The 21624-nt window shown below is 37.8% G+C and overlaps 2 protein-coding genes across 3 annotated transcripts in view; one reads left to right on the forward strand and one right to left on the reverse strand.

Annotated features, from left to right (window-relative positions):
• The window catches only part of LOC129743853 (sodium-dependent serotonin transporter), a 110281-nt gene that overhangs the window by 54508 nt on the left and 34149 nt on the right, over nt 1-21624 (reverse strand). Inside the window, exon 2 of the mRNA XM_055736058.1 lies at nt 6995-8072. Coding sequence (XP_055592033.1) covers nt 6995-7541 — 547 coding nt within the window. The 5' untranslated portion in view covers nt 7542-8072. The remainder of the gene's footprint in view (nt 1-6994; nt 8073-21624) is intronic.
• LOC129743859 (coiled-coil domain-containing protein 34-like) lies at nt 18148-19696 on the forward strand. 2 transcript variants are annotated; one of them, XM_055736071.1, is made up of 4 exons: nt 18148-18278; nt 18347-18497; nt 18577-18970; nt 19305-19696. In XM_055736071.1, the coding sequence occupies exons 1-4, from the start codon at nt 18232-18234 to the stop codon at nt 19514-19516; spliced, it is 804 nt and encodes a 267-aa protein (XP_055592046.1). In that variant the 5' UTR covers nt 18148-18231; the 3' UTR covers nt 19517-19696. The 2 variants fall into 2 exon arrangements, with proteins under 2 accessions (XP_055592046.1, XP_055592047.1); XM_055736072.1 differs by having other exon boundaries at nt 18577-18961.

Here is a 21624-nt window from a genome sequence, read left to right on the forward strand (position 1 = left end):
TTTGGAAATTGTTGTTTTTTCACAGGAGCAGAGTCTCAGAGAAAGAGTCATTAGAGAATTGAACTGCTGCTCTCTAGGTTGCAATGAACTCACCAGCCTCTCGACCAATCAAGCAATAGCTCATTGCCACTGTAATAGTTAGTGTTTAAGCTTAATGTCATTTGAGATGGTTGAATGGGTTGGTCAATAAATTGTACCTTATTTCGTTTAAAGGACTTTCAGTACATTTCATTAATAAAAACAAAAATTCACATCATCAAAAATTAATTCGAATATCTTAACATTGATAAGAAAAATTTGAAAAATTCTTGATTTTCATTTGTAAATATCAGTGCTGATATGAAAAATACAAATACCATGACAAGCAATTGACAGACATTTTTGACATGTCGTTTCGAATTCCCATAAAGCTTCTTTAAAACCTTTAGAAGTATGTTAACGGTGCGTTAGAAATTGTAAAGCGAACGTAATCGACCTTCTTGAAAGAAGTTGCATTAAAAGCGCTTAGAAGTTCCGTTATCGATAATTTAACTTTTCAAAGGGCGATGAAAGTTCCTGAGTAACTTTCACGTGACAAGAGTCACCTGAAGCTCGCGTAAAACATTTTTTCAGCCAAATGTGAACTTCGGAGTTCCGTCTTTAAGTGAAAACGCGACTTTTGGTCGCGACTTGGGAATCCTTCCCTTCCCCCGACGAACCGTTAGGACGTGGCCGGCGCCGTTATTGACCATATAAGATAAGGAACCTTCGAAACGTGTACACAGAAAATGGTAAGCTCCATTTATTTTGATCTATGTACAATTTTGATGGTTCTTGTCATGGCCGTAGGAACGGGGGGGGTTTTGGGGGTTAAACCCCCCCCATGAAGGTCCAAAAATGCCAAGTGATATTTTTTTGCTAGACATAAAATTTGAAATTTCTAATAAAACTTTGATGAAAAACAGAAATAATTCATGAGTGACAATAGTGCAAAAATCTTAACTCCAAAACCTCGAATTCCAGGACAACAATTCTACAGCAGTTTTTTACTTGTTGATAGTGATTGAGTCCAAAAAAGTTCGACTAAACTTATAAGATTGTCTGAATTTTAACCAGATTTTCTCCTTATATTTGTCAATTCAAACGAAAACTTCAATTGAGTCATAAGAATTATGTATCTCGCGTCCAAACAATTTATTTTAAACAAATTTCGTCAAAATAAACATAAATGTTGTTTTGGAATCTTCAAACATGATTTTAATCGGCTGATGTGTTTCGATTCAATAAAAACAGTTTCCATGTGTTTTCTTTTATTTTAATGGAATAATTCCGAAATTTTCCTGCAAGTTGGCAGGATTTGCTCTACTTTCGCAAAGTTTTAGCAAAAAATAGCCAGGATTTGCCCAGCCTGGATACTTGGGAAAAATTATCTAGTAAGTATCCAGTTTATTGTTCTTAATTTTCAGATTGGATCATCTTTGGTATAGAATACTGCAAAATTGGAACATAAGAAAGTCCAGAATTACAAAATGTGAAACAATTGCATCCTTCACAATTTTATTCAAATTTACAAGTTCAATTACGAATAAATAATTGGAACACAATTCATATTCAAAACCATAAATTCAGAATCAAAAAAATATATTTCTGGTTCGTTAAGGGTTTTGATACAAATTTCGTTTTTGGGTTTCAAATTCGTAGAATTTATTATCTAGAATATGGATTAAGGTTTTGATTTTGGGTTCAAAATGCAGAATTTAGACGTGGAACTAAAATCCAAAGTATGTATTCAGATTTAGTTCAAATTTAAGTTTTTTAATAAATATTAAAATATCAATCTTTAAATTTCATTAAGGATTCAAATTGAAAGAGATAGCAGTTTCATAACCTTGATTCTTGTTTCATTATAAAATTTTTAATTCAATCAAAGTCAGTTTAGAAGCACAAACCTGGTGAAAATCACATATAAAAAAGAAATATCTGGATTTATATCAAAGATTTTTTTTTTATTAAGATTTAAGTTTTGAAAATAAACCTGATTTTTTACATTTATTGCGGAATATTTGATACATTTTCACCCATACTTAAAATGGTTATGCGTGTGGTTCAAAAGAATAGGCATTCTAACGTAAGTAAGCAAACAAGTTTTTTTTTCTAAATGAAGCTTTCAAAATCCTGTTTTTTTGGTTCCGATTAGGATAGTTGTTTCTAAATCATTATGCCACTCCCGACTTTTCTCAACGATGCATTTGGCACACCTGTCATTGAAAAATTTATCCGAATCAACTGTGTTCGATGTTTACTCTTGAGCTCAAACTCACGGACATAAGTTCAGAAGGCAACTGATTTATCAACTGAGCTACAGTTACGTTAGAAAAAGAATGAAATCGCGTTAAGCTGCCCACTCTCTTTCAACTTTGACATGCTGCCATCTCTCTCTCGGTTGATATTTTTTCATGAAATTTTAACACAATCTTGTTCAACTATCCAACTAACGCTATACAAAATTTGAAGTGTTTACAATGACTGAACAAAATACAGCTTTTCGTTCCTTTTTGGACGGAAAATTGTATGGTAACAGCTTGTCAAAGTTAGAAAAGAGTGCGCAGCTTCCCGCGATTTAATTTTTTTTTTTTGAACCCAACTGTATATCACAAGTCGCTTTATTTTTTAAAGCTTCATGAAAAAAATGGCATCTCCTAAGACTTATTTTCAAAAATAAATAATTATTAATACAAAATACCTTTAACTTGAATAATATGTACTTATATATACATACATACATTTTTCACTTGTGTTTGCATTGTTCAAGCAAAAATGTTATAGGAAAAAAATTGTCATCAAAACCCCCCCCATGACCCGGTTCTTCCTACGGCCCTGGTTCTTGTCAATCACGGAGTAGCAACTACTGAAATGTACGGTTTATCTAAGCTCAAGCTCAAGCTCAAGCTCAAGCTCAAGCTCAAGGAGCAGAGTCTTAGCTAATCATTATATTTAAAAGAAAATACATGTTTTAATCTTCTAGGGACCCTTTTTTCGTCCATCAGAAATCATTTGTTTCATTGCCTAGGTACCAGGGAAGCAAAATGAGCAGATCTGATAATGATAACTGGTTTATCGCTTGTGTAACACTTAGCGATAAATATGAGAAAGCGATGACTTCTGATCCCTTTCCAATGCCGATCAAGATAACTCGACCGAAATTATTTTCTCTCGGTCAGTTCTAGTTCTGAGATTATTCTCTGACAAAACTGGAAGCGAACGAACAAACAAATGATCAGAGAGTGCTTTTTCTTGCTATTTACTTCCATTCTGACTCTCCGCGCTCTAAACTCCATGCAAAATAGTGAGAAATTTTCTCTCGTCTGGGAGCGAGAACTTATCCTTAACGTTACAAGAGACGATAAATTTGAATCGGAACGCACAACTTATCGAGAGCAAAATGGAAGTTGATAAGCGCTAGTACAGTGTTCTTGCGGATGAAAATCTCTCTCACGGGTGTTTTGATCGGCACATTCTATCGGAGGATAACGATTTTTGGATTCCCTGCTAGGTACACAAATTATTCGTACGCAAACAACCTATCTTTTAAATATGGTCCCTTTTGTTGAATATGCTCTCAATTTATGCCAAAAAACTGATAAGGGAGACCCTTGTCCTTCCCATCCCTTCCCTGCTGGAAGGGATCTCAAAGAATCAACCCCTTTTTTTGTACTCCAAAACTCTATCATAATAAATTTATCTACTCACTGAAAGGAAGTAAGTGTCTTAAGTAATCATTGAACTATACCAAAACAATTTCCCATGTCAAATTTTGTCTATTTGTTAGATAAATTCTCGGGCTATGCCAAAAAAGTATCAAAGCCCTCCTCCTCTCTTTCTATATTCTAAATCATATCCTCCTACTGGAGAAAAGAACGTTTTCAAACAATCACAGAAATATTTATCGTATTAAAATTCCATCCCATGCCAAATTTTGTTCCATTTGCTTCTTGAGTTATGCATAAACTTGTAAGGGAACAGCACGATTAATTAAATGAAAAAAATGTGTACGGACGGAAGCCCTCTTTTCACCTTTATAGCTCCCCGTAGAAGGAGAAGAATTTTAGTACTAGAATACCCTCCGATGCCGAATTTGGATCCTGGAATAGTTATCTAATTATGCAAAAAAAATTGAAAGGCAGCTTCCCCGAATCAGTGAAAGGAGGAAGAATACTTAAACAATCATAGAAAAAAAATCTACTCATATACCCGCTGCTATTTTATTTGAATAATAAGTTCTCGAGTGATCCTAAAATATTGTATAAAAAGCTCCCTCCTCCTTTCCCTTATCCCGTTGAGAAAGGAAGGGGTCTCGAAACATAAAAAAACTTTTCTTGTACTCGAATATACTTTTTTGATAAATTAGATTTTTTTTCGATTAGTTCTCGAGTAATGCATGAAAAGGAGACCTCCTCCCCCTATCTTATCCCCCAGTGGAATGATAGATGGGTTTCAAACATGGTAGAAACTTAATTCGTTGCCTTCATATGTGAAATTTGGATTCATTCGCATGATTAGTTATCGAATTTTGCAAAACATGTTATGGGAGGCCTCCCTTTTCTATCTCCACACTGAAATGAAGGAGGAGCATCAAACCATCTTTAAAATGTTCTTCCTACCCATACACCTCCGCGTGCCAAATTTGGTTCCGTTTGCTTGTTTATTTCTCGAATTGAGCGGAAAATTGTATGTAGGCCCCTCCCGCTTCCTATTTCCCCATTAGAAGGAGGGAGGGGCACCAAACCATTTCAAGAACATTTCTCCACTCAGAGGAAATCTTATTATAAATTTCATAAGATACATCTTATGAACCACTTTTTTGCGTCCAAACGAATTTTTCATAAGAGTCTTATGAAATTCTTTCAATTTTCATACGATGTTCTTATGAAAAATAGAAGAAACGGCATTGTGAAAAAATGATGAACACATTCATTCATAGCATCAGTTTTTTTTTTCATCATCTAACAGTACGAAGCAATCGCCAGTTAATAGTTATTATAGTTTTCCTTCAATATTAAATGTTATTGTTTTCTCCGGAATGGTAAGCTCGATTTGATGTTTTTGGTGTGAACGTTGAATATATTAGTAAACTAAAATACATTATTTGTTTACTTTTCAGCAAGCTGATCGGCAAAAAACGAAAGGTCGAAGATTAAGATGCGGCAAAAAAAAACTTTGATGGAGCCGTCTGTTGATGCGCTGCTGATGATGACCGTGAAGGATTTAATTTTAAACAAATTTGGCAAACAATAAAGTGAATGTTTTCAACATGAAATATCGAGAATTTTTCTTATTAGAAAGTGATTTACTGTTTCCATAAGACAATCTTATGAATTTCATTAATTTTTCTTATGGCGCCACTTCATAAGAGAATCTTATGGCATACATAATAGTATTTTTCTGAGTGTCGTAACCAAATACACTCCCATACCAAATTTGGATCCATACCATTTTTCTTTTGTTTAAGACGCCGGCTCCCCCCTTCCAGAGATTAGGTGGGGTTTTAACTATAATAGGAACTTTCCCCGGCTCTCAAAAAACCCCATTGCCCAGTTTTACGCAAATCGGTTCAGCAGTTTCCGAATCTATAAATTCATTTTTATATACATGCAGATTACACCTCCCAAAAATCTCTGGAAATTTAGGAAGCGATTATTTCAGTCCAGATTCAGCGCAACGAATTTGAATTTTGTATGGACATTGGTATAGAAAAACAAACATAAAAAATTTCATTCAAAAATCATAAGATGTGCACTAAACTCAAAAAAATTCTAACATTGAATCAGATATACTTGAGCCGATATACACCACTTAACGAAAAAACGGGAGACATGAATAGCGTTATCTGGCGACAGAAAAGGAAGAATTACACTGTGATTTTTATCGGAGCTTTGATCAGAGATGCCAGGTGTTTCTATGTTTCAGAATTTTTTCTAAATTTCGTGGACCGTCTTGAAAATCTCTCGAATTGTCCTGATTTTTGAAAAATGGTCCTGAATTGTTCCAATTTAAGAAAACAATCTCAAAAATTTATACTGAAGTTATGAGGAGATCGAACATGACTATAATAAAATAGTTGTACCCATTTGATCGTTGGGAATCTTCAGTTCAGATGATATTAAAATGATTATGATATGAACTGCAATCCAGCCGAGAAGATGCTCCCTTTTGTTGCATATATTAAGGCGTTTTCGTCATCTGTTTATGCAATTTAGTGAAAGTAAATCAAATCCTGTTTTTTTTTAATACCAACTGACACCTCTGTTGGACAATCGCAAAAAGTGTTGATCAGGGATGCTGTCCAATTTTCATCACTTTTGTATATAGTTTACGTACAATGATAAACAAAATATTTGAAAAATCTGATTTAAATTACAATTTCCATTAGTCAGTACGAAAATCTTTAACGGCACCAATTCCTTCAGAAAAGTTCATTTGATATGAGACACAATCAGTAGTAATCGATGGATTTATGGTTAAGTTAATTTGGCGTAAGTCAGAATCGCTTTTATTTAATTTTATGATACAATAATATGTAGTGGAAGGATTTATGTTGATTTATATTTGTTGGAGATGTATTAGATTTTTTAAATTTCTACTGCTTTGGTGCAAAAAGAAAAATATACTTATTTTAATCATGTTAATCTCTATCCAATCCCAAATTTGCATCAGCCATTCAAGTTAAAATTTTCAACTCTGTTACTGAATTCAAAATCCTGTTGATGAATCGAAACCGAAAATGATAATTTTTAAACTTGAGCTTTCTATCCTTGATTTAAAACAGTTTTTTGTTCCTTTTATCAAAAACAACTTTATTCTCTCATCTGTTAAACTACTCGAAGCCAACGTTAGCTGTACTCATCCAACAAACCGAATCAGTTTTACAGAACCAATCTCCCTCTGGGGAAATCAAACATTGCCGAAATAAAACCAAAGAAGTATAGAGCAGGTAATTGAATGTTTCGCTGCTTACCTTTCAGTGCAGGGCAGATGCGCTTCCAAATCGAGAGACAGCCGCATCGATGGAACTGCCCCAGGGCAAGCTCCATGTAGAACAGCGGCAGCCCCCCGAACAGCAACATGATGCAGTATGGGATGAGAAAAGCCCCACCCCCATTCTGGTAGCAAATGTACGGAAAACGCCAAACGTTGCCCAAATCGACGGCGAATCCGATCACCGCCAGCAGAAACTCGGCCTTCTGACCCCAAGTCTCGCGGCGCCGTTCCCCATTTAGGGTGACCACCAGGGCTCGTTCTTTGCTTCCGCCGAGAGGAGGAGGTGGTGCACCACTTTTAGGATTTAGGGCTGCCGTTTCCTTCGTCTGATGGTCGCCGATGGTCCCTGGCCCACCTTCACCGGATTCGTCGTCCGGATTCGCGTCCGGATCCGCCATGGAGGATGCACCACCAGCTCCATCTCCGGCCGCGTCGCCATTTGTGTGCCACGATTCGCGCTTCTTGCAGTTGGCCTGATCAACAAAGCCAGCGTTGACATTGGAAGAATTCGTATCATTGGTCATCTTCACTGGCAGCGCCGCCTACTTCGTCGTCACCTTCTGCTTCTTCTTCTTCTTCGTCTGCTTCTACTGGAGGTACGATAGGCTCAGTAGTCGGCATACAATGTGATTTTTTATGGCTTTTTGTTGTTTGCAATTCAGCAGGCCGTGAGTTAAGTTCGAGTGTTTAAAGTTAAGCTGGATAGACGAAACTTAGGTGAGCAAAAACTAGGGTTATCCCTCAGATGCTGTGGGGAAACTTTTTCAATCCAGTTACTATTGGAGAAGGAAAGGCTTAGGAAACAGATTTCTTTTACCTTTGCTAGGTTAAAAGAGGAACGACTCCAAGGAAAGGATCGTTGACCACAGCAGGGTGCGTTTTTCCTGGCCGGTGCAAATGAGTTTCCGGAACGGGAGAGACGAGAAAATACCTGCCGATGGCCACGTCAAGATTCTAATCTCGCCGCCCTTGTCGTTGGCCGTGTTCCGTCGAAAGATTTTCATTATTACCCGTGGTTGCGGTCATTGCGAGTGGGGTTCGGGAAATATGTATATCTGTAGAAAAAGGAAAAGAAAGAAAAATTAAAGTAAGAAAAAATAGCAAAAAAACCAGCAGTTTTACTGAAAGATGTGGCTTCGCTTTTTCTACGTTTTCCCCCCAAACGTGTCCTAGAGAAATTGGGACAGCAACCGCGGAAAACCTTCCAGGGGAAAACCGACAAATAAATACCGTTAGGAATGTAGTAAACTTTTGCTGCGGCCGGATACGGTGATGTTCCGTTAATGACATAGTCATCATTTTTTACCTTTACGTATCTATTTTTTTTTCTCTTGAGTTTGTCTGGTCCAAAAAAGTGTAATACTATAGACATTCATTCCATCAACCGACCGATTCATTGTCATCATAGAGTGAGGAGGAGCAAAAACGAAAAAAAACCACAAGATTGTGCGTTCAGGAGGAAAATTGTTCATCTATTTGCGTTTTCTCGGAGGGGAGGGTGGTGAAAAAACAAAGCTTACCCACCTTTCGGGAAAAAGGGAAGAAAACCAGTAAGTCAGCAAAACCGCACAAAAGCTTCAGACGAAAAGGTAGAATGTTTTTTTCTTCAGCGTTTTTGAGACATTTTGTTTAATGTTGGTCCGAAACAACAATCTCCTTAAAATATTTAACTTTCATAAAACTACCAAGAGTTCAATTTTTGATGATAATATTGAACACTAATTTAACGAATAAGTCTGATTACTAGGGCTAAAATATCTGGAAAAGGACATACTCCAAAATAAACCCATATCTTGCTATCCCATTAATTTGACCAAACTCTCAGAAAATTTCACAATAACATATCTTAAATACACTAAACAGCTCTTATCCAACCAAAGGATTAATATCGTTGAATCATTGAGGGAATTGAAATCGACAATTTCATTAAAACTGGGGTCTTGAAGGATTCGTTTTGATTCAAAATTCATCCACGATTTTTTTTAATTTTTAAGTAACGTTACATGAGTAAATTTTAACTGTTAGGTTTGTATGGGAAAATTGAATATTTTGTACCGATTAAAGGAATTTTTCCACTGAACAGCTTTGTTGAAGACCGTAGCCTCGTAAGTTAAAGTGAGTAATTGGGGCCCATTACGTGAACAGAAAAATTAGATTCATGACCCCTTTCGTGGACAAGCGAGGATATTTGGCAAACCCCTACCCCCCTCCCCGGATGCCCACGTGAACAATTTTGCCACCGAGAGGCCAAATCAAAACAAACAATCAGCTAAAGCTGCCTTAATAATCTGCGCTTCCTAAGCCAACTTAGTCTTTTTCCACCGGAAGGCCAAACCAAAAGAAAAAATCGGCAGAAGCTGCCTTGAAAATCTGCGCTTCCTAAGCCAAATCGGCCTTTTCTACCGGAAGGCGAATTCAAAACAAACAATCAGCAGCAGCCTCTGCACTTCATAAGCCAATTCCTTTTCTTAGCACGCGAAGGGCAAATCAAAACAATCAATCAGCAGCGACAGTCTTGAAAATCTGCGATTCCTACACACTAACAAAAAAATTTGGAAAATTACATAACATATGATGTAATGAAAAAGAAGCATCACATATTCAGTGCGAATTGAAAATTACATGTCTGTAAACTTCAAGAGACGTGTTAAATTTGAAAACATGTAAAATATTTAAGTCGCGTAATTCGCGTAATTCGCACTGCAAATTCCGTCATATGTGATGCTTCTTTTGATTTACATCATATGTGATGTAAATTTACATCAAACAATTTACATCAAATTTTTTTAGTCCGTTAATTAACATTAATGAATCGCAATCTATGGCAGGTAATATTAAAGGTTGACAATTTCAGTGTTGTTAAGGATTCAGATTTTTTTTTTTTTGCTGTGTAAGCCAATTTCGTCATTTTCCACCAGAAGGCGAAATAAAAAAACAACAATCAGCAGCAGCCTTAAAAATCTGTACTTTCTAAGCCAATTCCGTTTTTTTCACCGGAAGGCCAAATCAAAACAAACAATCAGCAGCAGCAGCCTTAAAAATCTGCACTTCCTAAGCCAATCCGTTTTTCCACCGGAAGGCCAAATAAAAAAAAACAATCAACAGCGACAATCTTGAAAATCTGCGCGTCCTAAGCCAATTTCGTCTTTTTCCACCGGGAGGCCAAATCAAAACGAACAATCAGCAGCAGCAGCCTTAAAAATCTGCGCTTCCTAAAGCCTAGTCCACACTAGGAGACGGTTCGTCTCGAGACGGTCTCAGCATCTCCCATTTTCTTCGGGAGACACTGAGACCGTCTCAGGTTTCCAACAACAACAACAGAGAACAAAGTTCGTCTCATAACAAAAATCGCATGTTCATGTTGCCTAGTGTGAACAAGGCTTAAGCCATTCCGTGATTCCAACCAGAAGACCAAATCAAAACAACATTCACAGCAGCAGCCTTGTCGAAATTGTCAAAATGGTCAAAATTGCGAAAATTGTCAAAATTGTTGAAACTGTCAAAATTGTTGAAACTGCCAAAATTGTCAAAATTGTTGAAAGTTTCACGAGTTTCAGTTAAAATTGTCAAAATTGTTAAAATTGTCAAAATTTTAAAAATTGTTGAAATTGTCAAAAAAGTCAAAATTGCGAAAATTGCGAAAATTGTCTAAATTATTTATACTGTCAAAATTGTGAACATTACAAAAATTGTCAAAATTGTCAAAAATGTCTAAATTGTAAAAGTTGTTAAAATTAAAAAAAAAAATGTCATAGTTTTAAAAACTGCGAATATTGTCAAAATTGTCAAAATAATTTCATTGTCATTGTCAAAATGGTCAAAGTTGTCATTATTGTCAAAATTGTCAAAATTGTCAATATTGTCGAAATTGACAAAATTTTCAAAATTGTTAAAGTTGTCAAAATTGTTTAAGTTGTCAAAATTATCAAAATTATCAAAATTGTCAAATTGTTAGATGTTCAGGCTAATCGGAATCCCTTATGGCAGCAAAATCCAAAACCTCTCATTTGATTTGGATCTGCACCTGCTGCAAAAATTTGCTCTCGAAGGTACGCTTCAAAAATGCCATGTTATATGTATCATCGGTCAATGACGATTTTATTGATTCTTTCAAATCGTCTTTGAAAATGGAAATTCATGACAGTATTCTTCAAGCGATTCGCAGCGAAATTCGTTCCGGTTTGAAGAATTTCCCGACACCGAAAGTTACTCCTCAGTCCCATCAACTGAATGTTCCTGTGCAGAGCACCAAGCACCGTCGATTTGATGATGATCGTAGTTCAACTCCTCGTCGCCCACCCCCTCCTCACATTTGAGCACAAGGTACTAACTCAGAGCATACCGACATCTCGTCACAGAGTGCTGAGGCCACTGCACCCACGTTTTCACTTTATCTGGCAGGAATCCATCCCAGCGTTTCAGATGATAGAGTTTTGGAAATGATTCATACACATCTCGGTGACGAAAACGTGAAGTTGAGAAAACTTGTACCCAGTGGAAGGAATCTCAACACCCTCTCGTTTGTGTCTTTCAAAGTGGATATGCACGTTGATCTAAAAAGCAAAGCACTAGCCACTGAGACTTGGCCGGTTGGAATTCGTTTCAGAGAATTCACTGGCAACGGATCTAGCGAGGTTTTTTGGGCACCAAAGCAGCAGCCTTTAACTCTGAATCTAACCGCTCAAACAACTAAAGCTTAGTTCTTTTAGAAATGGGACAGTTACGAATGCCTGTATCTCAAAAACCATTCTTTTGAACCAAATACTTTCTATGAAGAAAATGAAGGTAATGTTATGATATTTCATGAAAAAATTTGAAAAAAAATATTTACCGTTTTTTGTTAAAGAAATTTCTACTTTATTCTTGGTATCTCCCATTGGCCGGCGCACACTTTTTTCAGTCATGGTATTGATCAGTTTCTCCAACTTATACTTCGTAAAATCTATATTTTAGGTGGCTTCACCCTCCTTCTTCAATTTCTGATAATTTTTGGTCCAATACTTCTCTGGAAACTGGAAACTGGAAGCATTTAAGTGGATACAGTTGTTTCGAAATGAACAAATTTGATTATTTTTGACCACATTTTTGAACGTTTTTTTTTCGGTACCGGTTTTACAGCTTAAGAGCTTTGGAACTATCAAAAAATGGTTGTTTGAGGTTGGATTTCTATGAGTCATCACTAGGCAACACTTTCAGCTTATCGGAGAAAATTGTTTTGGATATTTCAGCGGTCTACCCTTAGTTTTTCGTTTATTGAAAATTAAAAATGCTGGTATGAGACTTGACTTCCCTGATGATCCTTAACCGTTGTTGCCGATCATTTTCTTCACTACAATGCTTGATTTGAACTTTGTGGACATTATTGACAGTGTTTGCATACTTATCCACCACAAAAACTCAGTAATTCTTTGAATAATCAACGGTTTTGTCAGCTATCAATTTGATAATGACGAACTTTAAAGGAAACTGTGCAAAATTATTTTTTTCTTTTTCTCTTACATCGTACATATCTCAAAAACGCGTAAATTTTAAATTTTGAAAAAAATAGGTCGAATAGTACTTTTTACAGGCAACAAAATGCTGTCAAAATTTTTAATATCCAATAACTAGTTAACGAGCTATTAGCAAATGAAAGTGTCCCATTTCTAAAAGAACTAAGCTTTACCTACATTACTCCGACACAATAATTCCCGTCCCTACTGTATCTTCGATCGCAGATCCAGTTTCTTCGTATGCAAACCGAATAGTATCATCAAACCAGAGTTTTCGCCGTACTTTCTCCTTATACTACCAGAATGCAAATGGAATGCGAACCAAAACCGCTGCTTTTAACAACGCTCTTGCCGCAAGTGATCATGATTGTATTTTGATCACAGAAACCTGATTAAATGAAAACATTCACAACAGCGAACTAAGGTCAAACTACACTATGTTCCGTTGTGATCGTACCTCTGAAATGAGCAATGCTCAACGAGGAGGTGGAGTGATGATTGCCGTAAAACAAGAACTTATTGCATCCTCTCTTATAATCGAACACTGCGAACATTTGGAACAAACCGTTGTTAAAGTCAATATTGGCTCTAATTTTTTGTTCCTGTGCTGCATATACCTTCGACCTAACAGCAGCCTCCGAAATCATGAAAGCCATTTCACTGCCGTACAAGAAATCATGAGCTTAGCTTCTGTTAGTGACACAGTCATCGTTGTCGGTGATTATAATCTCCAACACCTCCAATGGTCCTTTGACCACGATGTAAACAGTTTACTACCGTCGAATCCATCGTCCGAAGCTGAAATTGCTCTAACTGAAAGGATTCTTTCTGCAGGTATGCATCAAATTTGTTGGATACCGAACGCCAATATGCGGTTTAAGGACCTCGTTTTTTTCAAATAATCCCGAAAACCTGAACTTTTTTGAGTCACCTGTTTCGATTATTCCAACGGATCGTCATCATAAACCATACACTATATGCCTTGAAATCCTCGATCATGTGTGTGATCAGGAAGAACCTGTTGGAGAGTTTGATTTCGATTTCAATAAATGCAATTACGATCTTGTTACTACTGCGTCCAATTCGATAGATTGGAATTCTCTTGAAGCTGCCAACAATGTGGATTCCGCTTTGAATGATTTCTATGAAAAACTCCACTCGGTTTTAAGACAAAACATTCCCTTGAAACGCCCGAAGAGTTTCAAACCAATAAAGCACGAGTGGTGGAACTCCGATCTAAGACGGCTACGAAATCAGCTACGAAAGGCACGTAAAAGTTTTAACAAGAATCGTTCTGAAAATCGCAGATGCCATTTGAGATCCCTAGAGAATGAATTCAAAAACCTGAACGATCTGCTCTTCCGCCAACACATTTCTCTGCTTCAACAAAACCTCAAACGTGATCCATCGTCATTCTGGAAACACTTTAATCGAAGAAAACGGAACGCACCTATTCCTGCAGACATGAGGTTTAATGGAGTCGCTGCCTCTAACTCGACTGAATCGGCTAATATGTTCGCTGATTTCTTCCAAAGTGTATATTGTCCAGCTAGTACCGACACTGATAGCAACTACATCGCCTCTATTCAATCGTACGATATGAACTTACCTTTACCGTGCTTCACTGAGCAGGATATCTACGAACAATTGTCTTCGCTTGACCTAAATAAAGGTTCTGGTCCAGATCGCATACCCACCGCTTTTTTTAAACTTTGCGCAGCACCTTTAGCTGCCCCGATTTGTAGTATAATAAACCGGTCACAATCGGAAAGATCGTTTCCCAGAGCATGGAAAGTTGCGTCCACCTCACCGATTCACAAATCAGGAAATATTAACTGCGTAGATAATTACCGACCTATATCAATCTTGAACTCAATATCTAAGATTTTTGAAGTCCTAATGCATGAACGAATATATGCCGCTGCATAACCTTTTATATCTGAGGCTCAACATGGTTTTATGAAGCGAAGATCAACCGTAACCAATCTGATGTGCTATGTAAGCTCTTTGAATAATAGCATGGAGAAAGGTTTTCAAGTGGACTCTGTTTATATAGACTTCGCAAAAGCGTTTGACCGTGTCCCGCACAAAATACTTGTAGCTAAGCTGGATATGCTAGGTTTTCCTGAATGGGCGCTTGAATGGATTGGGTCATATCTCACGGACCGGCGTGCCTTCACGAAAATTAAAAACTCGCGCTTGGAAACGTTTGCCATCCCACCTGCATTTCCTCAGGGGAGTCACCTTGGACCGCTTCTCTTCATTATCTTTGTGAACGACCTGTGCTCAACTTTTCAATCCGACACTCTATTGTATGCCGACGATATGAAGATTTTAAGAAAGATTCACAGCACTGTAGACTGTCTCGCCCTGCAAGCGGACATCGCTACATTAGAGAGCTCGTGTTAGATGAACGGGATGCAAGCAAATGCGAAAAAGTAGATCACTTTCGCCGAGCACATAGCGCTAACCGTGGCAAAGGGATTTGCAGCACTTGGGTTTCTTCGCCGAAACACAAGGGATTTTGACGACATATATGCACTGAAAGCCATCTACTGCTCGTCCGTTCCTAGTATCATGGAGTATGCTGTCCAGGTGTGGGCTCCCTCTCAGAGCACTCAATGCTTCCGCCTCGAACGAGTTCAACGTAGCTTCGTAAGATACGCTCTCCGGCGTCTTCCCTGGAATGACCCGCTCCGACTCCTGCCTTATGAGCAAAGGTGTGCTCTGATAGGCCTAACTACACTAGAAAAGCATCGTATTGAACTGCAGCAAGCCTTCATTTTTGATACCTTAACCCACCGTGTTAACTCCGCATACATACTGCAAGTGTCAATATTACGTTTCCACGAGGACACTACGGCGACGTCAGTTCCTATGGATACCCTATCACCGTACTGTATATGGCCGGAACCATCCAATTGATAAATGTTGTGAAAGTTTTAACTCATTGAGTCATTTGTTTGATTTTAATATGTGTAAACGTAGGTTTAAATTAGTTTTAAGCATAATTTCTTAGGCTTAAGCAACTAGTCTGTACGGTTACACAACCAAAGACGTAAATAAATAAATTATTTCACAAATTATTTCACATATTGAAATCGTTTAAAAAGCTGATTTTTGTTGCCAAATTCACCCTTCAATTTCTCCGGGTTTTCCCCTCAGAAACGGCATTCTGAAACGTGCTTTATCTGAGTTTGGTTTAAGCGACATTGTTAATACACGCCTTTCCAGCCTCTCCGTATTATTAACCGGAGTAGCATTAATAATCTCCGCTTTCTATTTAGTCTCTCCGTCTTATTTACCGAACGAACGAACAATCAAAGCAGCAGCCTTAACAATCTACGCTTTTCCAGCCTCTCCATCTTATTAATCAGAGCCGGAACAATTTCTAAACAATCTGAGCATCCACCTAGCAAATCTGTGCTCATCTTACCAACTACGCCATTGTCGTGATTTTACGATTCTTATGAATCTAAACTGAGAGATTCACTCAGACACGTCTATTACTCATTACTGACTTTGTTTTGCCTAGGGTTGCCTAAATAATAAACGTTGCCATACAAATTTATTTTATTATATTTTTTTACATACAAATAACGGAAACTTACTGAAAAAATGCACTATTTTTGATAATCAACCAACAATAGTTGAATGAACTAATGGTGTTTGAATTTTTATTAAGATTTTTCTTGGATGTTCCGAAGTCTCAAACACGTTTTTTCTCGATTGGAGCCTTTATGAAGTGTTACGCGAATCGTTTTTTTTACATGAGATTTGACAGCTGTACACGCTGGTGGTGACCAATGAGGTACAAAAAAAAGTAACGAACAAACACGTACACTATTCCAGAACTCGTCATTTAAAAAGTAAAAAGATAAACAAAGCCTACGCCACTTGCCAGGATGCTTATGTCTCTAAGGCAAGAACCGTAAACAGTAGTTGGCAATGAATTTTCTCCTGTTCCAGCGATGATGGTTGTTTGTTTGAAAATGCAACTGACGCCACGAATTGTCATGGTTACAATGTTTACAAAAAAAAACTTTTAAAAACTATCGCCACCTGAGATATGTATACCAGTTGGGTGGTGACCACTCTTTTTAAAATAGACTCAGGCGGAAGAACGCTTACCACCTGAGCTGATGGTCATGGACATCCGTTATATGTTATGTCAACTAAAAACCCCTCTTGACCATCTGAACCATCTAGATCAGTGGTTTTCAAAGTGATCCCTACCACCCCCTTGGGGGCGTTGAAAGCTTCCAGGGGGAGGTGTGAAGGACTCAACAGGCGGTTATCACTAACATTGCCGGAATTCAGTTACTAGAATCTAATTCAAACATATACAATAATGTAAGATATATAATTTGATATCTAAATAAATTAATCAATCAGTTCAAGTAATTGTCAAAATTCACCTAGAATGAAAAGATTACTTGAGATTTTCTACAATTTTGTGTAAGAGGGCGTTGGGCTCGAAAATTTTGCGTAAGGGGGCGGTGAGTAAAAAAGTTTAAAAACCACTGATCTAGAGCTTGAGTTCATGAAATTATTATATCATTACTTCCGCCTGGGAAATAAAATTTTAATGTGTTGAGCAAGTAAAATATGGGTTTTACAGTATTATTCTTTAAAAGAAAATAAGCGAACTCTGGACAGGCGAATAGAAAAAATCATTTCCAAACGATCTAACGGGTTTTCATGTGTCTTCACAATTTCTTTTTTCATCTAGGCCAACAAACCACACGGCAAATGTTTATATCACTGAGGATGAACTCAGTAAATTCCCCGCAGCCCCCGCATTGATATTGATAAAAATCTTTCCTTCTCCAAACATCAATGAAACGCTATGACGCGCCAACAACCTAGCGACCCACCATCATCCGACGACTGACTCATCTCGTAATCCGAAATCTTTTACAACTTGCTCCTTTTATTTATGCCCCATATCTTTGGTTGGTCGCATTCCTGGCTGAAAACAGATTTTTTCCTGCTTCCATTTAGGACTTTGTGCTAAGAAGCCGAGCGAGAAGGCAGAAGAAAATTCCTTACCTGTTTTCACTCGTTCAACTCTTTTCCAAAGGCAACAAGTCGCAAATGCCGACCTCCCCCAATGTCTACAACCTGCCACCTGTAACTGTAGAACCGGGACCGGAAAACCCCTTTAATTCCTCCCTTCTTTGGATCCAAGTTCCATGTTGTTTGGAAAGTTCGAAATACGATTAGATTTTAACTCGATTTCAAACACCATTCCTCCTTTCTTGAGAGAGATTGTGCGGTTTGAGAATGGCAAAAATATAAGACATGATACCCAGCTTTCTTCCTCTGAGGACGGAAAACCCGATTCCTCGGAAGACTTTTGATGAACGCTGTAAATATTTGTGAATACTGACTTTCGGCGGTGAGGGGAAGGTTAAAAACATATTTTAAAGATAAACGACTAACTTATTTCGGAAGACATATTTGACCTTCTCAACGAGTTACTGCACTTTGAAAAGGAGATTTCCAACATTTTCTCACTCAACGTTTATGTATACAGAAAAACAATCTCAAACTCGGAATTAACCAACATTTGAAAAAATAACATTGTTGCACCACCAGGTACTCTTTTTTATGACCAAGTCTCAGTAGGCTACATCCGTTATCATTCTCTTGTCAGAGTTTCAAAGTTTGTGCAGTCAGTTGATCTGTGTTTAAATTATTTTTCTCAACTAAAAAAAATATGAGCAGCTATGAAGATCGATTTGATCAAAAGCAGGACCGAACACGGTAACTTTCGTTTAATCTACATACATTTGAAAGAGTTGAATAGTTACGTTTTCCCCCCCTTCATACAGCCGAGTCAACAACGCTGTCTTCATCTCGAAGGAGCGCTACTCGAAGGACAGCTCAGAGGATGACAGCGATTCAAACTCGATGATATCGACATTGACCAGCGAAACGTTACGACCGTCTTACGGAATTCCCGGAGGGTTTGGGGATGAAGATGTAATCCATCGTCAACCAAATCGCAAACAACTATTTTCCGGAAAATCATAACCTCCCACTTTTTCTCTCCCCTCCACAGAATTCAGATTCAAGTTCCAGCACAACGATTCCACTTGGTAAGCACCGACATCCCCGTTCCTACGATCCGGAGGCTTACAAGAAGTGGCTCAAAGCGAAGAATGAAGCCGCCCGGAAGCGCAGAGAAAACGAACGCACCAAGAAAAAGCGAGAAGAGATGCGCAAGAAGCTGGAAGAGGAAAAACGCAAACAGGAGAGCGACGAGAAAATGAAACGGTGGCTCGAGCGTAAGGAACAGGAAAAACGAAAGAAGGAACAGAAACAGAAAGAAAAAGTACAAAAGGAGGACAACAACAAGACTAAAACGATCGGCAAGTGGATCTCGAGCGACGAAAGCCAGACCAATTTTAAAGTGTGGCTTAGCCGAGTGAGACAACAGAACGAAGGTAGAGCTCGTTAGTATTGGTGTTATCCTTGGTATAATTATAATTTAATTGGTCCAGTTTGATAAATTTTGTCAATTGTTTCAATTTTTTTTTTCAATTTGGTCACTTTTGTCTGTTTTGACAAATTCAGAAAATATTCGAAACTTCCTGAGTTCTTGAAATTTGTTCATTAGTCAATTTGTTATTCTAAATTTATCAATTTGTTCATTTACCTTCTTGGAATTGAAAGATTAACTAAACTAAAGCAATAAATGTAATTGCTATATTATTTCATATTTAAATAACAGACTCGAGCCATTTTCCAAATAAGCTACAACGTCTTTATCTTATTTACATTATCCAGAAACCAAACTCAGAGAAATTGAAAAGCAGCGGATGGAGGAAGAATTCAAACAACAGCGCAAAGAGCTCTCCACCATGTTCTACGAGGAATGGCTGAAAACGTCCAAAAATAAGCCGAAACCGGTGCCCTTGAACCAAGGAACAGAATCGCTGCGGGGTTCCATTTCGAAAATGTTTATCAATCCGAAACCTTGGCAGAGCAATATTGACTAGGTCGCGGCCATTTTTGCTGACGGTTGTCTAACTCCAGGAGAATCCCAGTAAGCGACGACGACCTTTACGACTTGCCGTGATTGCCAATTAACAAGCAAGCCGCCTACTATTTCCGTTATTGTTTCTTCTAGACGTTAGTCGTAACGAAAGACAATAAATTTTCTGTATTTAGAGATATTCTCATGGATTAGGTAAACAACGCCTCCTTCGATTACCCTGCCCACAAACTTCCTAGCCTTAAATGTGTTTGTAATCCGTTCTAAAACCCAGAAGTAACAATTGAAAAACCTTTATGAATTATTGGTTCAACCGTTGCAATCTTTTTGCTGTTTCCTTTTCCTTTCTTTTGACTGAGAACTGCAATTGAGTTTCAAACCGCTCGCAAATGAACACTATTTTACCTGACTTTGCTGCCTTACGGCGGGAGCACTATGCTAATAAAGCGTATCCGGTTCTGGAAGCGGTTTGAATCCTGGCACCCAAGAAACCTTCACCCTGGATTTGAAAGACCAACAAAAAAAAACTAAACCTCCAGGCATGCAAGCAAGCAAGACGCGATAGAATAATATTCATTTCGTGAGCCGACTGAAACGCCTTCCCGCTATTAATAAACAGCGATGATTTACCGCTTTTTACAATGCCAAGAAACGTGTTGCCATTGTGGAAAGTGGAAATCGATGATTTTCAATTTTACTAAAAACCTGGTCGGATTGGAACTGCGAATCATACCGTGATTCGCAGCTCGACCAACAGCCGATCACAATCAAATCGGTGATTATCCTTTTTTACAACCGTTAAGTGGTGGGGAGCAAGCTTGGTGAGTTTGAAAAAAAAATGTCAATCAAATAACAACCAAGCGGTGTCATTTCCGGCGTGACCGTCAGCCGGCGACAAACAACCGGTTCGCTGCAGTTGGTCCGATTTTTGCGTTCTTATGCTTTTTGTTTATTCACCTTTGGTGCCCCACTAGAACGGGCTTAAACTTTACCTAGGTACATTCATTTTGCAAATAAGAGGTGCTTCGTCGTCGGGGACATTGTGGAATTATATCTCAACAACCCAAATCCACTGTAATGCCTTCTGAGTGTAATACTTTTTACGAAAATTGAATTAAAAAAAATGAGAACTTCTGTCAATTATTTCCCAAATTGATTAGCCTTTTTTAAGACACACAGTTTTTTTTCTTAACACATTACCAATCGACGACTTTTGGGACCATACTCAGTTGTTTTTGATAAATGACAGTGCAAAATTTTCAGTTTATAATGACAATTCTCGGTATATTAAACTAATTTTTTTATTTTTTCAGATTTTTAGAAATTCATTACATACTTAAACGCTCGAAAGTAAAATAAAAAATTTCGAAAAAGTTATGAAAAATGGCCAAACAACAAACATTACGGTTTTCTCGAAACTTGTTTTTTTTTGCACTGGTACCTACCACTAGAATGTTTTTCGATTGAAGGGACACGTAGAAATTAGAATAGTAATGCAATAATCATGCTTAAGTAAAGTTGCATCTAAATTGTTTTAATAAATGCAATACAGTCAGGCAACCAAAAGTCTATTATATAATAGGCCTCCGGTCAGTAATGTGTTAAATATCAACAAAATTGAAGCCTTTAAGTAAGAGAAATAAATTGATGAGAAAGCTCTGGCTGGCAAATTGAACGGGATTTTGTACTCACAAAAATTTTGTGAATCGGTTTTTAGATAAACAGATCTATCAATATTGGACATTGCTCGAATCAGCAGTTCAACTAGTGAGACCATGGATTGGCAATCTGGCTGAACTTGTTCTGAAACGAGGAATTACATCGCCGGTGTTATCAAAAGACAATATGCAGATGTCAAGATTCGGGAGCATAAGTGAAGATACCCTGCAAAAAGATGTGAAGGAGGTTCGTTGAAAAGCTCTTAATTGGAAACCCGCCGCTTGTGGACGAGGAGAAAATAGATCGGGTTCTAGAGGACCTAAACCGGGTAATCGCTGTGGTTGACGAGAAGTGCATCCTATGTGTTTCTGTGTGGGGTAAGTTTATCACAGTTTGTCTCCACCCCTAGATCAAGCAGCTGCACCTTTATTCCCTTTGTGCAGCTCAGCGCTA

The sequence above is a fragment of the Uranotaenia lowii genome, chromosome 2 (genome assembly GCF_029784155.1).
Source record: "Uranotaenia lowii strain MFRU-FL chromosome 2, ASM2978415v1, whole genome shotgun sequence".
NCBI lineage: Eukaryota > Metazoa > Arthropoda > Insecta > Diptera > Culicidae > Uranotaenia > Uranotaenia lowii.

Coding starts and splice junctions, on each gene's coding strand:
- LOC129743859 (XM_055736071.1), top strand. CDS start 18,232: ATGAGCAGCTATGAAGATCGATTTGATCAAAAGCAGGACCGAACACG. Junction 18,279..18,346: donor CAAAAGCAGGACCGAACACG/GTAACTTTCGTT, acceptor CCCTTCATACAG/CCGAGTCAACAACGCTGTCT. Junction 18,498..18,576: donor GAGGGTTTGGGGATGAAGAT/GTAATCCATCGT, acceptor TCCCCTCCACAG/AATTCAGATTCAAGTTCCAG.